The 18358-nt window shown below is 42.6% G+C and overlaps 1 protein-coding gene across 1 annotated transcript in view; it reads right to left on the reverse strand.

Annotated features, from left to right (window-relative positions):
* Positions 1-12346: 12346 nt before the first annotated feature.
* Positions 12347-18358, reverse strand: part of LOC125295004 (sodium channel protein type 4 subunit alpha B-like) — a 100422-nt gene continuing 94410 nt past the window's right edge. The window contains exons 26-29 of the mRNA XM_048244117.1: positions 16112-16195; positions 15539-15725; positions 14237-15229; positions 12347-14189 (exon numbers count right to left, since the gene is read on the reverse strand). Of these exons, the coding sequence (XP_048100074.1) occupies positions 13900-14189; positions 14237-15229; positions 15539-15725; positions 16112-16195 (1554 nt within the window). The 3' untranslated portion in view covers positions 12347-13899. The remainder of the gene's footprint in view (positions 14190-14236; positions 15230-15538; positions 15726-16111; positions 16196-18358) is intronic.

Raw genomic sequence — 18358 nt, forward strand, 5'->3', positions numbered from 1 at the left:
AAGGATACAGGGTGTGTAGTAGAAAGCAAGATTGGTGGATAATAGAAGATGGTAGATATTACACAAACAGTGCTAAGCATAAGTGAATACACCCATGCTAAAAGAGGAGTAAAAATCATCTTTTGGAAACTGATCTTAATGCCTTAATTAATAGATAGTTTTATTTCAGTTAGTCTAATAGCTGATTTGATTTTCATTGAGAGATCTTATGGAAAGTACCCCCATGCCAATCTCTAGGTATGGTGAAGGGTATATGATGTCGGGCTATTTTAAGGCCAAGGGAACTTTATCAGGATGCATAGTATCCTGGATCCATGTAATAACTGGCCTTTAAAAATTAAAATCTGCCTGCCTCTATGGGAATTTAACATAGGGGTGTACATTTTACGATACCTTATTAATTCACAAAATTGGTGTCCTTAAAGGTTGGATTTTTTCCTCTTTTTTTTAATTAAGGCATCAAGATCAATTCCAATTTTTATTCCTCGTTTTAGTTAACTTTAGCATTGGTTATATTTACTTATGCTTAGCACTGCTTAACTAAACAAGATGGCAAGCAGCAGGGGAATTGCCACAAACTTGCTTCTGCTTGATGAATGTCAGTGCTCCTCTGGCTTTAGGTCCATCTTATCACTTTTTTGTTTCATAGTATATAGGGCCTACCCCCTAGGAGATCTGGGATGCTTCTTCCTGTTGCTAGTTGACCTCCCTGTTTTTATACACACACAAAGCTCACTGTTACCATCTATGGTCATCACATTGCTGAAATTCCTGAACATGTCAGAATGTGTAACATTCCCGTAATATATTTCAAACACTTGGAACTTTCATATAATCTAGATTTATTACATACAGTGAAATATTTCAAGCCTTTTTTTTTTTAATATTGATTATTCTAATTGTGATGATTATGGTTTACAGCTCATGGAAATCAAAAACCCAGAATCTCAAAATATTAGAATAAAGAATACAGAAATGTAGACCTCACATTTAAAACACCAGCAATGGTTTCCTGAGCCTTTAATCTCTCAGTCTATGCTCAGTCTAATTTTCTGAGATGCACCTGTATTTCCATTTACTAATCTTAAAGAGTGTGCTTAATAACTTAATTTTCCTTTTTTCTTCATGGCCCAGATGTGAAATATAAGCTGTGATGTTGCTGACATTCCACTAGGGGGCAGCAGTGTCCAGTTTTCCTGCGTTTCCCAGTGCAGCCCTGATGTGGGTAAACCAGCTCTGGTCCCGAGGGTCTATGGGAAAAGCCCAGTCTGAGGCTGCAGTCTTGTGATCAGATTGATCAGATGGACAGCACACAGAGCTATATGTTTTACCTCTCAAGCATGTTGTGCTTTTTTTGTTGCTTGTTTGGTTTGTCAGAGAGAGCTGGGAGGGTGATGTGATAACTCTAAGCAAGATATTTGTTTTGTTGGAGAGAGTGGGATTTTACCTACCTTGACAAACATTCTATACTTTAATGAACTATAGACATGTATAAGACATGGGAAATCACGTCTCTCTCTCTCTCTCTCTCTCTCTCTCTCTCTCTCTCTTCGCTCTCTCTCTCGCTTAATCTGTCTTTGTGCTGTGGTGATAGAGCCAGCATCACTAAAAGTAATTAGATGCTACCTCCCCACACCATCTGTGATGTGTTTGCCCACTACCACTCAGTAAATCTCTTTCTCTCTGTTTCTCCTCTCTCCCTCTCCCTCCCTCACTTTCTGTCTTTCTCTCGCTCCTCCCACCACTCTGCTCTGTCTCTCTCATTTCCCCTCCCTCACTCTTTTTCCTCTCTAACTTCACCTCCCCCTTCCTCTCTCTCTCCTCTCCTGCTCTGTGTGTGTGTTTCTGGTTGTGAGAGCAGGCCAGAAGCTTGTTTTTAAGCCCCATTTTCCCTCCTCTGTCCTGCCCCCTCTACAGTTGTACTCAGCCATTTTAGCCCTCATGCTTCTCTCCTCTGTGTGTGTGTGTGTGTGTGTCTGCTCTTTCTCACCTTTCCCAGGTGTGTGTTTAGGTGGGCTCCCAGGCTGGAATTACAGTTTTTCTCAGTCGCTTTGGTGCTTTTCTCAGATCAGAATGAAAATTCTCATAACTATTAGTTCAACCTCCACAACATTTAGTAATTTGTGCACATCATAGTAGCAATGTCTCCTTCCTCTGAACAAATTGCAAATGCTTTTGAACATGTATCAGTTGCTTTGTCATGTCAGTTAAATTGAACTATACTTATGGATACTGAATAGTCGTTCCCAATAAAACTAATAGTCTTCATTTCATTGCTTGAGTCATTACATACAAAATTGGTCAACTAGTTATCAAATTCTATCACAATGCTGTAGAATTGCAAAAAGCATATACAGTAAAAATGTGAAACGTACATATTCAGTGTCTTGTGCACTTTACAGTAGTTTTCAAATGGCTGTACTGTATAGTGCTGTCTTGTGGATTTTCAGGTAGTGTCACCGAGTTCTGACCTTTTTTTGCATGGGAAAACACTGAGAGAATAAACTGTTGCAATGAAAACATGACAAAGCCATTTGACTATCTTGTTCATAAACGATGTTGTCAAGACTTCTCATTTTGATGACACTGGCAGTTTCATTGACATAAATACTTGCTATTGCCATGTAAAGCACTTTAGGTCAACTCCTGTTGTTTTTAAATGTGCTATATAAATAAAAGTGACTTGACTTGACTTTGAGGAATGGACTATCCATTAATAGCCAACAGGTCTACAGAGGATGCCATCTCAAACCTCATGCACACCACCTTAACTCACCTGGAGGAGGGGAATGGGAATTATGTGAGGATGCTGTTCATTGACTTTAGTTCAGCATTCAACACGATAGTACCTCTCACCTTGGTCACAAAGATGAAGGTCTTAGGACTGAACACCACCCTGTGTCACTGGATATTTGACTTCCTCACCAACCGTTCACAAGTGGTTAGAGTGGGGGGTCTGACATCTGACTCATTAACCATCAGCACTGGTGCTCCCCAAGGCTGTGTTTTGAGTCCACTGCTGTACAACATCTACACACATGACTGCAAAGCCAACAGTAGTCATACCTCCATCATCAAGTTTGCAGATGACACAGTGATCTTGGGCCTGATTAGTAACAACAATGAACAGCTCTACTTGGATCAGGTTGATGAGGTGGCACAGTGGTGTCAATCTAACAGCTTGACACTGAATATCACTAAAACCAAGGAAATTGTAGTGGATTACAGAAGGCAGCAGCAGAACTACAGTTACACCCCACTAATGATCAGCGGGCAACCTGTAGAGAGAGTCACAAGTTTTAAATACCTTGGTGTCCACATTACTGAAGACTTAACATCGACTGGTAACACTCAATATGTTCTGAAGAAGTCCAGACAACGACTCTACTTCCTTCGTCAGCTAAGGAAATTCAAAGTTTCTACATCCATCATGAAGGCCTTCTACACTTCAGCGGTTGAGAGTGTTCTAACTGGTAGCATCATCACCTGGTATGGGAACTCCACAGTTAGAGATTGTAGTACTCTGCAGAGAGTAGTGCGCTCAGCTGAATGTACTATAAGAACTCAACTCCCTGCTCTACAAGATATCTATTCCAGAAGAGTACTCCTAAGAGCCCAAAAGATTCTGAAGGACTCTTCTCATCCTAACAATGGATTATTCCTACCGCTGAAATCAAGAACACGCCTATGTAGTCACAAACAGCCGTGGCCCACTGGTTAGCACTCTGGACTTGTAACCGGAGGGTTGCCGGTTCAAGCCCTGACCAGTGGGCCGTGGCTGAAGTGCCCTTGAGCAAGGCACCTAACCCCTCACTGCTCCCCGAGCGCCGCCATTGTAGCAGGCAGCGCACTGCGCCGGGATTAGTGTGTGCTTCACCTCACTGTGTGTTCACTGTGTGCTGTTTGTGTTTCACTATTTCACCAATTGGGTTAAATGCAGAGACCAAATTTCCCTCACGGGATCAAAAAAGTATATATACTTATACAAAGCCAGAACTGAGAGACTCAGGAGAAGTTTTTATCCCCAGGCCATCCGAACTCTGAACTCACACTATACTGACTTTGCACACATTCACTCCTCAGCACTTTCAAACATTTCCCAACTCTGAACTCACACTATACTGACTTTGCACTCCTCACTCCTCAGCACTCATGAATCTCCCCCCCCCAACACACACACATGACTTTTAGCACTTTTACATCCCTCTCCCTATGCTACAGACCTTTTATTTATTTTCTTATTTCATCACACGTCAAAACACACACACACATACACACACACACATATCTGACTTTCTCCAACTTTTGCACATCTCCATAGAACTTTTTATTTATTATTTTTGATTTCTCCTCCATCTATCTACCCATGTCCTTGATTGTCTAGCCTTTCTGCCCCCCCCCCCAACACACACACAAAAAAACACACACGCTTACATCATCACTGTCATCACCTCACATACATACAGCACACTGCTTGCTACAGTAAGCCTCCTCTACATACTTGCTGCACACTGCCCCCCCTCCCTACATACACAGCACATTGTCTTCAGGATCTTCTCCAACACACATCCTCTACATACTTACAGCACACTGCCCCACCTACCCCCACACACACTACACACACACACACACAGTCACTGCTCCACTCCCCTCCCGCCCACACACACATCTTCACTGTCATCACTCACATACATCAAACATACAGTACTCTGCTTGCAATAGTAAGTCCCTTCACCATACTTGCAGTACACTCCCCCCCCCCTCTCCCCTACATACACAGCACATTATTTCATCAGGAAGCTTCTCCAACACACATCCCCAACATACTTACAGCACACTGCCCTCTCCCCAGATACACAGCATACTATCCCATCTCCCCTGTCATCCCCCATCACACACACCAAGACCCCTGGCAGTTGGGTTAGCCCCTTGAGCCGTGGATCTGCCCAAGGTTTCTTCCTTGGTAAGGGAGTTTTTTCCTTGCCCTGTTGCTCTTGGGTGCTCCTTGTTGGTGCCCCCAATCCTCCCCCACCTTTCTTATGCAGCCCTTGCCACCCCCCCCCCATAAATGCACAAATAGACACCAGACATAATTTCACTGCATTTCTTACTTCCAGTAACTATATGCATGTGACAATAAATTTCCTTGTATCCTTGTATCCTTGTATTTTGAGCAAGTGACATGCTTTTGCAGGCTATCCACTAGTAGTCCAGTCATTTTAAGCCAAAATAGGGGTCAACGTTGAACAAATTGCAACAGAAGAAAACTTAACTGATTTTGTATCCTCAATATGTCCTGAGTAAGGGGAAAAAAGCCCCGAAGAATACCAATAGGAGAAAGTTAAAAAAAAAGACCTAAATATATATATATACATGCTATATTAGCACACATGATCAATGGCTGCGGTCAGGCTTCTGCTACAATACTGAATGAATGAATGGCTATAACCCTATTACCTCAACCTGTTCTTGCACTGAAATAGTTTTTTATTTCACCTCGTCTACATTATACTTTACTCTCCTATTTGACTAATGACTGACTCTCTTGAGCACCTTGCCATGCACACATAACTAAGGACTATGGTTGGACTACTGTTTGCACCTTCACCATGACACTCACTCCCTTTAGCACCTTACCAGTCCCGGCCCTGTCACTACAAGCGTCTTATGCTTGATCACCCCCAAGCACATTGGACTTTCTTAATTTAATTTATATAGTGTATTTAGTATTTCGTTTTGTTAGTTTTCTTATCTTTCTTATCTTCTACTGTCTTTATTGTACAGTGGAGTTTAGTTATATGTTTATACTTATACTTATGTTTACCATTTCTGCTGTAAGTGAATGTTGTGTGTGATGTCTGTATGCTACTGAGGCCCTTGAATTTCCCCTTGGGGATCAATAAAGTATCTATCTATCTATCTATCTATCTATCTATCTATACCCTATTCTTGCGCCTATTTTTCTCACGCAAATAGGGGGAAAACATTAACCTTCACATATCACCATGAAAATTACTGAGTTAATTACTTACAACAAGACAAACAAAAAATGTATTACAAGTTTTTTGAAATTGTTTGTTAACATGGGCAAACAGGGCATAATGTAATTACGTATAGCTAATGTATAGACAAAGTAAGGTCTTAGCCAAAACGAATTGCAACATTTGACAAACAAATTGTCCAAGGCATGGAGGAAGATAATACATGTCTTAACTGGTATTATATCTCATCTAGAGGGTATATGCTTTTAGAAAATATATAGTTTACAGTGTTTAATCTGTTTTCCCCGGACAGTATAGGCCAAAATGTATCCACTTTACACTAGATTCAGCTTTACAGAATAGAGGGCAATGTATTGTGCATGGCATGGAGGAAGATGGGAAATGTCTTAAATGGTGTTATATCTCTTCTAGAGGGTATATGCTTTTAGAAAATATATAGTTTAGGGTGTTTAATTTGTTTTCCACGGACAGTAAAGGCCAAAATGTATCCATTTTACACTAGATTCGCCTTTACAGAATAGAGGGCAATGTATTGTACATGGCATGGAGGAAGATGGGAAATCTTAAATGGTGTTATATCTCTAGAGGGTATATGCTTTCAGAAATATATAGTTTAGGGTGTTTAATCTGTTTCCCTTAATAGTGCAGGTCAAAATGTATCAGCTGTTCACTTGATTTGCCTATACAGAATAGAGGAGTATGTGTTATGCATGGTATGGAGGAAGATGGGACATAAGTTGATTGATGCTATATTTCATGTACAGTGCATATGCTTTTAGAATATGTACAGTATAGTTTTGACTGTTCTATGACTTTGGTAAAACCATGACCCATGCATAGGCATGCATTGTCAATCATTAATCTTAAACTATATTTATTAGTATAGCATGCACCTTTTTGCCAGATGTCACAACAATAGAGTCACTTTTTGTCCCATCTGCACCCTTCTGTCGAATTTAGACATTATCATGTCCATCTTCAACTTTGCCTTCACAATTTTCCTGCATTCACTAACATAAACATACTGTGCTGTCTGATTATTGTTTTAGACAAAATTGTGCAAAGTAAAGGGGCATCATACAGGCCCCTCTGATTGGACAGTCTATCAGTCAACCCCTGGGCAAGAGGTCAATTACTACAGTATAAGTCTTGGAAAATGATGGACTGATACTTTAGTGTGATATACTGTATATGTTTCAGTGACCTCTAAATCAGATTAAACACCAAAACCACTTCCTAGGCTGAAAAATGCTTAACTTGTACAGCTTGAACATTGTGGAACACTTACATGCAAAAACACACTGGCTCTATTTAAAGATCAAAGGGCCAAAATGTAAAAATAGACACCAATTTTGCAACAGTCCAGTCTGAAATAAGCCAAAGAAATTCACTCTTTGAAAATAAAATGTGAAAATAAATTCTGTTGCAATTAGTTTTGGGTCAGACCTTACTTTGCCTGGACTATTAGCTCCGTTGTGGTATCTATACAAATTACATTATGCCCTGTTTGCCCATGTTAACAAACAATTTCAAAAAACTTGTAATACATTTTTTGTTTGTCTTGATGTAAGTAATCAACTCAGTAATTTTCATGGTGATATGTGAAGGTTAATTTTTTCCCCCTATTTGCGTGAGAAAAATAGGTGCAAGAATAGGGTATATTTAGGTCTTTTTCGAAACTTTCCCCTATTGGGATTCTTCGGGGCTTTTTTCCCCTTACTCAGGACATATTGAGCATACAAAATCAAAAAGTTTTCTTCTGTTGCAATTTGTTCAACCTTTTTTCATAAAATGACTGGTTTTGCAGCTTGCATTAATTGTTTTGAGAAATGCACTAATTGCTGTGAAAATGTTAATAGTGATGTAAGAAAAGCACCAAAGCGACTGAGAAAAAGCAGAGCAGAGCTATTTATGATTTGAAGATAGATAGATAGATAGATAGATAGATAGATAGATAGATAGATAGATACAGTGAAAATGTTTGATTTGCAGGCACAGAGTCGGTTTTGATTTCAGCCCTGTGCATATCATGTGCTGAAGACTCCTATGCGGTGCAGACTTGTTGAATGTGTTGTGTCTTCATTGCATCTGAGGGGTCCACCACAAAGTGTGCGCTGTGTTGTTGTGTCAGAGGGGTGTTCAAATTCAGCACATAGCATTTTTGCCACTTGCCTTGTTGCTTGCTATTTTTGTTGACCGTTTAAAGTGAACCATTTAAAATGTTTACACAAAAACACTGATTTAAAACGTCAAAGAGAACACAATTGCCCAAAATATTCTGTTTGACAAATTTGGGTGCACCGCTGGCTTTAGGTTTAACATGTCACTAATCTCGTGTTGTGTTATGCTACAGTTAGGTCTGGTCGAGCTATTTATTCATTTTTGATTGGACGAGAGGCATTCTATGAGTCATCAAGAGTGGCGATATCCCAGCACAGCGCCATTCAAGAGTTTTTACTGCTAGTAATCACTCCGCATATTGCATTGAATTATCCAACATGAACAATCCATTCGTTTGGCACTCGGCCTTTTGCAGCCGCGGGGATATCCTTTACCACCCCCACTCCTACTCGTGTCATATCGCTTCAGTACATCCCTCTGACATGGGCGCAGTCAGTGACCACACAGAAAATGGACAGAAAGACTTTAATGTATTTCTCCACACTTATGTGACATGTTTGTGAACCTGGACCCCCGCACACAGACACACACACTCCTGTGTAAAAGTGGTGTGCAATATGATATCCATGTGCCACTAATTGAGATTCAGTCACTGCCAACAGATAAATAAATAAATAGAGTTTAACTGTCTGGTTAGAAGGTTCAACCTAAACTTCATATGGTAGAGAAGTTTTGGTACTTTCACCTATACACCTATAAATGGCTATAAATCATGACTAATGAGATGCTAAACAAAGGGCCTAGTTGGGCTTGGCATGTAGAGGAGCGGTGCTTGGTGTTTTTGTGAGGGGAAGCTCAAATCCCCTGGTGATTTTCTAAGCCTTTTAAGCCCAACACCCAAGCAACAGATGGGCTCGATTAATTGCTTTTTTTCTCGCATGGATTATGCTTTTTATATTCTGAGAAGGTTACATTATTACGTGCCCGAGCTTTTTTTTCTAGAAATTTAACTGAATTTGTGGGAATCATCCCATTTGGATGTCACTTTGAGATAAAAACACAAATGCTTGTATAAAAACGAAAGTGTTGACACGCTGATGCATGTCCACTTAAGCACAAACAAAGATAACCAGACAGATTGGACAGCTTTATGATTTGTTATTAGATTTTATAAGAATAAAATAAACGTTTAGATTTTTTATTTCTCATGTATGCATGGTAAGATACAGTATTTGCGGTTATGATTCGCTCGTTACTTTTCACTTTTTAAGTTCAATATTTTGTTTGCATGAAGTCCTCAGGGAAATGGCTGACCAACATAGCCAGTGAGAGGGTGTTCATGAGAAAGAGAGAGGAGAGTAAAATCAGACTACTTTGCTCTCTGTGATCTGAGTTGCAAGGAACAGGGGGATAAGGTCAAGTGTCCATTTTAGATTTGTGGGCAGAGCCATCTTACTATGGCAAATGAGAAAGAGGATTTGAAACAGTGAGTCCTTGCTTCAGTTTCACTCTCTGAGGTTCTGTGGAGGGACAGAGAGGGGGAGAGTCCACGGCAGAGTTGTGTGCTGGACGATCCGCTCTGGGCTGAGAGGGGGACGTGTGTCCATGTTGGCATTGTGTGCTGGTCTGGGCGAGCGCTCGTATGCTATCTGAGCTGCTGTGACTGATGGTTATAGAGTGGCCCATCTGAAGATCACCCGTGCTTTACTACACTCATAATGGACTCAGAATGACAACCAGGCTTAACCCAGCTTTATTCACCTCCCCCATTCCCTCACTCATACTCTCTCTCTCTCTCCCTCCCTCTCTTTTTAACCTCTCCCTCTAATACACTCGCCTCTTTTCCTCCCACTCACTCACTCTATCCTTGTCATGACTTCTATTTCTTATTTCTCCCCCCATTCCATCTCTCCTCCCTTCTGCCACTCCTCTTCTCTCTCTCTCTCTCTCTCTCACACACACTCCCTCTATCCTCATCCTAACTCGCCATGTCATCCATCCACTCCCTCTCTCCTACAGCTCAGAGTAGTAAACCAGTGCACTGGGCAGTGTGGAACGGCCTTCTCTGCCCCCCCCCCTCCCTCTCAAGGCCAGTTGTAATTGGATCCCTCAGAGAGCAGGAGCTTCCAGGAGCAGGAGCTCTGACTGACCAGCTATATCCCTCAAAGAGCAGGAGCTATGAGCACACTGACCAGCTATATCCCTCAAAGAGCAGGAGCTTCCCTTACAATCTAGACTAGCACACTTTCAAGCAGGCATCTTGAAGAGATAAGAACTTCAGGAGAACTTCACTCCCTTTTAGATCAAGCAAAACTACAGAGATTGAGCCTGGCACTTGTACAGACCATTATATTTATGACAGATGTTGGTTGTTTAGACCCAAAGGCAATTATTTTTTTGTAAACATACCATTCTCCTAAATAAAAGACCTTTTTTCATATTTCAGTGACCTTATGACTATGAGGCTTGCCAGTTACACCAACAATATTGCATTAGTTGTGATACATGTCTCAACAATATTGCATTGGTTGTGATACGCCTCTCCAATAATGGCCAGTGATTTTGTATTTGACCGTAAAAGCGCATTTGATTCCTCATGACCTCATAGCGGCTGCACTATTGAAATCTTGGGGCAATTAACCCACCCACCCCATCCAACCAATCACTTGACTCACAATTAACTCACCTAGACACCCTTATTTTATCAGTCGGGACCATGTTGCCATAGTAACCGCCTCACAAACACGTCTCTCATGAGATTTCTCCTCCCGCTGTTGGGATCTAACTGCACAGGGGTAGGGTAGGCTACACCACAACACACACAGGAAGGCCATCACATTCTGATTCAGGACTGTTGCAATGATGTTCAGTCACACACTGATGCACAGTGATCCCCATTTGTACAGTACAGTACAACTGCCCTCGTCAAGCACACAGCTCATTGTTATCATAGATTTTGTTTGTTTTTATATTATACTGTTGTTATGAAAACAAATAGACAGTCGTTTTGAGGAAGTCTTGATCCTGTTGTCACGCGATGGTAATGCTCCATCCTCAGTGATATGTAATCTGCCTGAGCGGAGCTGACCAGCCCATGTGTGTGTCAGTGATTTAGTAATTAGTAATGGTGTCTCTTTAATCTGCCGGCCGGCCGTCTCTTTTGCCCTCTGAGGGGGGTAATCCTGGGCCACATGTGCAGACACTGCAGAGTCAGATCAGTCACAGTCACAGTCACATAGGTGGACACCAGCCTTTACACAACGCCAAACAACACAACAGACAGCAGCTGTCACCACTGGCCTCTTGGACCAAGGCAATGTGTGTGAGGATGTGTGTGTTTGTTTCAGGGTGGGTGGAGTGCATTAACTGAATGGAAATGAGGTTTGCAATGATATGTGTATTTTAAAATGTGTCTTCTGTGTGTGTGTGTGTGAGAGAGAGAGATAAACTATGCGTGCGTTTGTGTGTAATTAAGACTAGTGATTTTTTTTTACACCGAGATTATCCTCTAGGCCCAGATGCCTGCTACTTGATTTACCCTCTTTTCAACCGCTCTCCCTCTCTATTTCCCCATCTCTCTTCTACTCTCTCTCCCTCCTTCTCTCTCTGCTACTCTATCTCTCTCTCCATATCTCTCCCTCCCTCTGCTACTCTCTCTGCCACTCTATCTCCCTCTCTCTCCTTCTCTATCTCTCCCTCCCTCTGCTACGCTCTCTCCATCTCTGCTTCTCTATCTCTCCATCTCTCTCTGCCTCTCTATCTACCCCTCTCTGCTACTGTATCTCTCCATCTCACTCTGCTTCTCTCTATCTCTCTGCTTCTCTATCTCTCCATCTCTGCCTCTCCCTCTCTACCCCCCCTCCCTACCTCCCTCTCTGCCACTCTCTCTCTACTTCTCTATCTCTCCCTCTTTCCGTTTCTTTATCTCTCTCTCTCTTTGCCTGTTTCCCATTCCCCTTCTGTCTCTCTCTCTCTGCCTCAGCGTGCAATATGAAACACAGGAGCCTATCCAAATGTACTCTATGAAAAGTACAGATAAAGCAGAACAACTGAGACATGTGCAGCAGTAGCATCTCTGCACACTCCACATGTCAGTAAGCACACATGTTGATCTGGCTGCCCCGGCTGCTTGACTAAATCCTGTGACAATATTTTTGCTACAATTTGTTACAATTCAAATATAAGTATACCTCTGACAGAGATTTGTGTTGCTTGTAAACAAATTCATGGAAAATATATTTTATTAACTTTAATATCAACAGTCCATAAATGTGTTAATTTTATTCAAAGTGGAAAACATACTTTTGAGGAAAGCATTATTTTATAGAAAAATGTGGCTACCTAGTGAACAATACTTCCCTAATTGCATCTCCTGTCCTATAAGTGTCATTTAAATATAATGTATTACATAAAAACACATTAGAAATATATATGTATATTATATAGATTTTTGTCTTTATCACTCAATCAATAAAAAGGTGTTTATTGTGTTTTTACTCTTCTTGAAACATCAGATTCCCAGAGTGACAAAATCTGGAACAGATCTGAGCCAAATCTAGATCAGACCCCAGGGCAGCATAGGGTCAGACCAGTTTCAAATCTAGATCATCCCCTAGGCAGCCTAAGATCAGACCAGTTTCAAACCTAGATCATCTTCTGAGCATCTTTGGATTAAACTAGTTTCAAATCTAGATCAGACCCCAGGCAGCTTTGGATCAGACCAGGACCAGAACTAGGTTAGAACTGTTTCAAATCTAGATCAGACCAGGACAAGGACCAGAACTAGGTTAGAACTGTTTCAAATCTAGATCAGACCAGAGCCAGAACTAGGTCAGATCTGTTCCACATCTAGATCAGACCAGAGCCATCTCTGTTCCACAGAGGGCTTCTCTTGGGTTTAGGTTTCAGAGCGTGTCTGTGCGAGCCCAGCCTAGAGTCCGAATCAGGCACACTTCTCTTGACCACACCAAGCTCTTCACAGGAAGCCAGGAGGGTTTACTCAGGGTCCACATTTCGAGACATTTATTTGTTTGTCTCTTTTTTTACTGAACTCTTTTGTCTCTTGCTCATTTCTGTGCAAGACACATCCAGTGGTAGTTGGAGATGAAGTAGGTTTGAGGAGAGATTACCCTCAGCTGTGCAGTGTGTCACAGACTGACACTGATATTACAGATTGGGCTTTTGGATTTCCACGTCTGATATGACTACTGTACACCATGGCACCTTTAGGAAATGAGTTAAAACACAAACAAAACTGATTTAAGTTTCCCCACACACAACTATCTTCTGTCTGATCCACCCAACTCATTTTAGCCAATTGCCACAATTTAATGGTATTAAAATATTGTTTTAGTTTGGTGTAGGATATGGATACAGGTAGCCTATGTAAAGTTTCAACATTTTGGAATATGTTACACAACAGCTTTGAAAATGTTTTTTGGAATAATGATGAGATGTATGTGTTATGGTGACCATATAACCTGTTCATCAGAGACAATGTTAGACAGAAACCATGTCAAAAAGTCAATCTGAGTATATTAGTTTTGAGTAACTCATCGGATGTATCGTTGATCTCAAGTGGTTCTGGGAGCAAAGAAATGTGGTTCCTCGTGAATCACTCATTAGAAATAGGTCATTGCTAGAATATATTGCCGAGTATCTCATCCAGTCAATCCCCAGAGAACAGAAAAAAACAGTATATTTCTTGAGTTTCATAACAAAAACAAACCAAACCAAAAAAGCAGTCTTTAGAGAACTTAAAAAAAAAAAAACCCTCCTAAAGGAACGTTTCATCGTATCCTTCCTCTGCTGTGCTTGTGTCTTGGTCCCTAAGGTCCCCGGCAAGAGGCACCACAGGGATCACCACCTGATATGTGTCAACCGCGGCTGCCCGCGTCACACTCTCGTACGACGGAGGCGACGAGACGGACGACAGGCTTGCTCCCTCCTCCGCGGCCTCCGCCTCCAGAGCCTCCACGTCCACCACCTCCGTGGGGGGCCCGTAGTGCTCACGGATCATGCTGGCGATCAGGCCCTCTTGCTCAGGTGCCGCTTCCTCGTCCTCCCCTCCCCTGTCCCCGCCCCCTCCGGCCTCTCCAGCGCCATCCCCCCGCCCTCCTGGTTGATGCGGCGATACAGGTAGGAGGCATGTTTCATGTGGCGGCGCACCAGGTGCCTGCGGTAGCAGCGCTGGATCATGGAGGCAGACACCTCCTCCTGCTTGCGCCTCAGCGTGGTGGTGATGGGCTCGTAGGACACCTTGGAGGGGTTGAGCATCATGAACTTCTCCTCCATCTGCTGCTTGAGGGCGTCCATCTCGCCCGACTCGCCCAGCACACGCTTGGTGAAGGCAAACAGGATGTCCAGGCAGTGGATCTTGTCGCCGCTCACCATGGGCAGGTCCATGGAGATGAGCTTGATCTTATTGGGCTTGGCGATGCGCAGCGGCTCTGAAAGTGTGTCGGCGAAACGCGAGAGCTTGGCGAACTCGATGAAGTGCGTCGCCTCGACGTCGAACTTCTCCCACACCTCGTAGAACATCTCGAAGTCGTCCTCGCTCAGAGGTTCCGTGCTCTCCTCAGTGGCCACGCTGAAGTTCTCCAGAATGATGGCGATGTACATGTTGACCACAATCAAAAAGGAGATGATGATGTAGGACACGAAGAAGGCGATGCCCACGGATGGGTTGCCGCAGTTCCCCTTCATGTTGGTGCCCGTGTTGACCGCCTGCGAGTTGCACTCCTCGGGCGAGTTGTTGAGAATTGGGTCCAGGAGGTTGTCCCAGCCGGCCGATGTAGTGATCTGAAAGAGGCAGATCATGCTATTGCCGAACGTCTCGAAGTTGAACATGTCATCGATGCCGCCCTGCTTCTTGACATAGGCGAAGTTGGCCATGGCAAAGATGGAATAGATGAACATAACCAGGAAGAGCAGGAGGCCGATGTTGAAAAGGGCAGGAAGTGACATCATTAAGGCAAAGAGCAACGTCCTTATTCCTTTTGCACCGCGGATCAGACGTAGCACGCGTCCAATCCTCGCCAGTCGGATGACGCGGAACAGGGTGGGGGACACAAAGTACTTTTCTATGATGTCAGCCAGCACAATTCCTGTGGGGACAAATAAAAACACAGAGCTTACTGCTAATATAGTGGTGAGGATCTGAGGACACTTTTTCAATAAAAAAACAGTTTTAACTAAGCGGTTACATACAAATGTAGTCTGTTTCTTGTTAATAGTCTGCTGCTGTAACATTTGAACTCCCTTTCCTGGGATTAATAAAGTTCATATTATCTTATCTTAGTGGTGGCTGAGGTGACCCTCCCCCACTGTAAAGTGCTATAGAAAATGTAATGTAATGTGTTGCTGCTGTTGTTGTTGTTGTTGTTGTTTGTGTACATCCATGACCCTCTGCTCACCGACGATGGACAGGATAACCACAACAAAGTCGAAGATGTTCCAGCTGATGGTGAAGAAGTAGCAGCGTAGGGCGAAGATTTTGATGAGGCATTCGGCCGTAAAGATGACGATGAACACCAGGTTGATGTAGTGGAGCACCGTTTCCATGTGCTCAGACTGCTCGTCTGTCTCCACCATCATCGTTACCTGTCCAGGTGAGACACAGCAGTGAGCTGAGCCATTTCATCTACACTAGCCGTTTCAACGACTGGCACCGAAGCCCAGAGCAGGGGAAAGCAACACCAGAGCAGTCCAAAGTACATGCATACTTTTGGTTCTGTTTTTAAAGGCACACTGCTCCACGCTAGTCACACACATACCACCACATACAACATTAAAAGACGTGTTTTTGTCTAGCTTCAATCATACGCACACAGTATTGCAGACAGTCTACATAATGTCATTTTAGTAAGTAAAGAGTCTCTCAGGTCAAAGGGACGTTTTAAATAACTTTTACCGGAACACAAATGTATTGTGTTGAACTTTACATCTAATGACAAGTCTCAGTTAAACATCAGAATAATCCCACACACCATGTTCAGGATGATCAGCATCATGATGGTGATGTCGAAGGCCTGCTTAGCAACCAGATCGAAGAAGAACCCCTGCACTTCATTCTAGATGAAAACACAGGGGGACTGTCAGCTTCAGTACAGTACTCATTTGACTGGATGAGTTGAAGAAAATCATTAATGTATACTGTATAATGCATATCATTTTACAAGATATTATTTAGTGGAAACAACTCAGACCTGCACACGAGGACATACAGTAGATAGGTAAGCAGACCTTCCTAACTCTCAGTTGACCATTCTTTGAAAGCTGTAAAACTGAACTAGATTGTGGTGTTTTTAAACTGTAACATATCACCTAAAGCACTCCGCACATAGGCACTGGCATGAGTGAGGCTCACTCCGTTTTCAACGTCTGATTACAGTAGATTCCGTTGTTTTCAATGCAACTCCACACACCAGCATGGACCTTTGCTGCCGCCGTGTAGATAATGATTCAGTTCTATTAAATTGAAAGCATTCAGTTCTATTTTCTCTAAAGCATTCAGTTCTATTTTGTCAGGTGCATCATTCCTGCATGTGCGAGAACAACGAAAGCAGAGTGCACCAAACTTATGTCGGCGCCTATGTGCAGATCGCTTAACTTTTCCACCTCCATGTGCACCTGATGAAGGTCAGTGTAATAATGATGATGATGATGATGATGAAGGTCAGCTACATGAGGTGTTCAGAGGAGTGGAAGGATGGAAACCACACAGAAGGCCACAGGAGTGAGAACCACTGATGTGTCAGTAGTGAGAACCACTGCTCATGTCAGTAGTGAGAACCACAGCTCATGTCAGTTGTGAGAACCACAGCCCGAGTCAGTAGTGAGAACCACGGCTCGTGTCAGTGATGAGAACCACGGCTCGTGTCAGTGGTGAGAACTACAGCTCGTATCAGTGGTGAGAACCACGGCTCGTGTCAGTTGTGAGAACCACGGCTCGTGTCAGTGGTGAGAACCACTGATGTGTCAGTAGCGTATAACCCATACATGGGCAACATACGGCCCGCGGGCCACATCCGGCCCGTGGGCTTTCCCTGACCGGCCCGCGTAAGGTCCGTGAAAGAACAATAGTCAAGAGCCTAGCATAGAGATAATGCACGCAAATCAATATCGTTGAAAGCGATTGCTATTTGTACGCCCATACATTTGTGCGTGGATGCATACGATGTAAACACCCTCACTGATGTGCTGGTGAATAGAATTTATGCTTCTGCGTCAACACAATGCAGTTGCCTTTAAGTCGGCGTAAACCTTTCAAAGTTTTGTGTGTCTTATGTCTGCGTCGCTCACCACCGCAAAGGTTGTCAGAACGAACTCCTGCTGTTTGTTGGCTATAGAAGTGTTAATTTAAAAATGTTACTGGCAGATAGATAGTTTACATTCGGATAACCCCGTCATTGTAACCAAAATATGTCTGAGTTTATTTGCAAAGCTTATGTTAGCGAACTAGTATGATGCTACTACCCACAGGTTGCTTGAAGCAGCCAGCTCAACACACAGGGAGAGTTGACCAATCACAGTTTTGTGCATAAAGTTAAAGCAAAAACATAGCCTACATTTTTAAAATAGTTTTCTTTGCGCATGTTGATTAACTAATGACAGCCTACTATTGTCTGCTCCACATTTTCATAGTCTAATTCTGCATAGAGTTAATTTAATGATGGTAATGATTTAATGATGAAATATTGCTGAGTGTTGATGAAATGGTGGCACAGGCCTATGGTTGTACTGACTCCTTCACATTTTCATGGCCTAGCCTAATTATACAGATATTGTAGTACTTTTTTATATCAGTCTTTGAAAACTGAAAAGAAATGTCAATGTCAAAAAAATCATTTTCGAGAATGAGGATTAAATACTGGACATAGATTAAATAGCCTATTGCTGTTTTTCCTTTGTCTCCCTCACATTTTCATCTATTCTTACGAGTAGTAAACACAACCATATGATTTACTTAATGTTATACAAGAACAGAATAGAATTGGACAGAATTGAGTTCAGACTTGAGTTCGGTATTTTGGGTCCGGCCCTCCTCAACAGTCCCAGTTTGTCATGTGGACCCTTGGGGAAATTAGTTGCCCACCCCTGGTATAACCTAACAGGGTGTCCTAACAGGATCTGAGTGAGCGTCTTGTAGCATTCAGTGTTATCTGTGTACACTGAATCTGTTACATATACCCTACTATTGCGTAAAATTTCTCCTTCAAAATAGCAGAGCAGCC

The sequence above is a fragment of the Alosa alosa genome, chromosome 1 (assembly GCF_017589495.1).
Source record: "Alosa alosa isolate M-15738 ecotype Scorff River chromosome 1, AALO_Geno_1.1, whole genome shotgun sequence".
Taxonomy (NCBI): Eukaryota; Metazoa; Chordata; class Actinopteri; order Clupeiformes; family Clupeidae; genus Alosa; species Alosa alosa.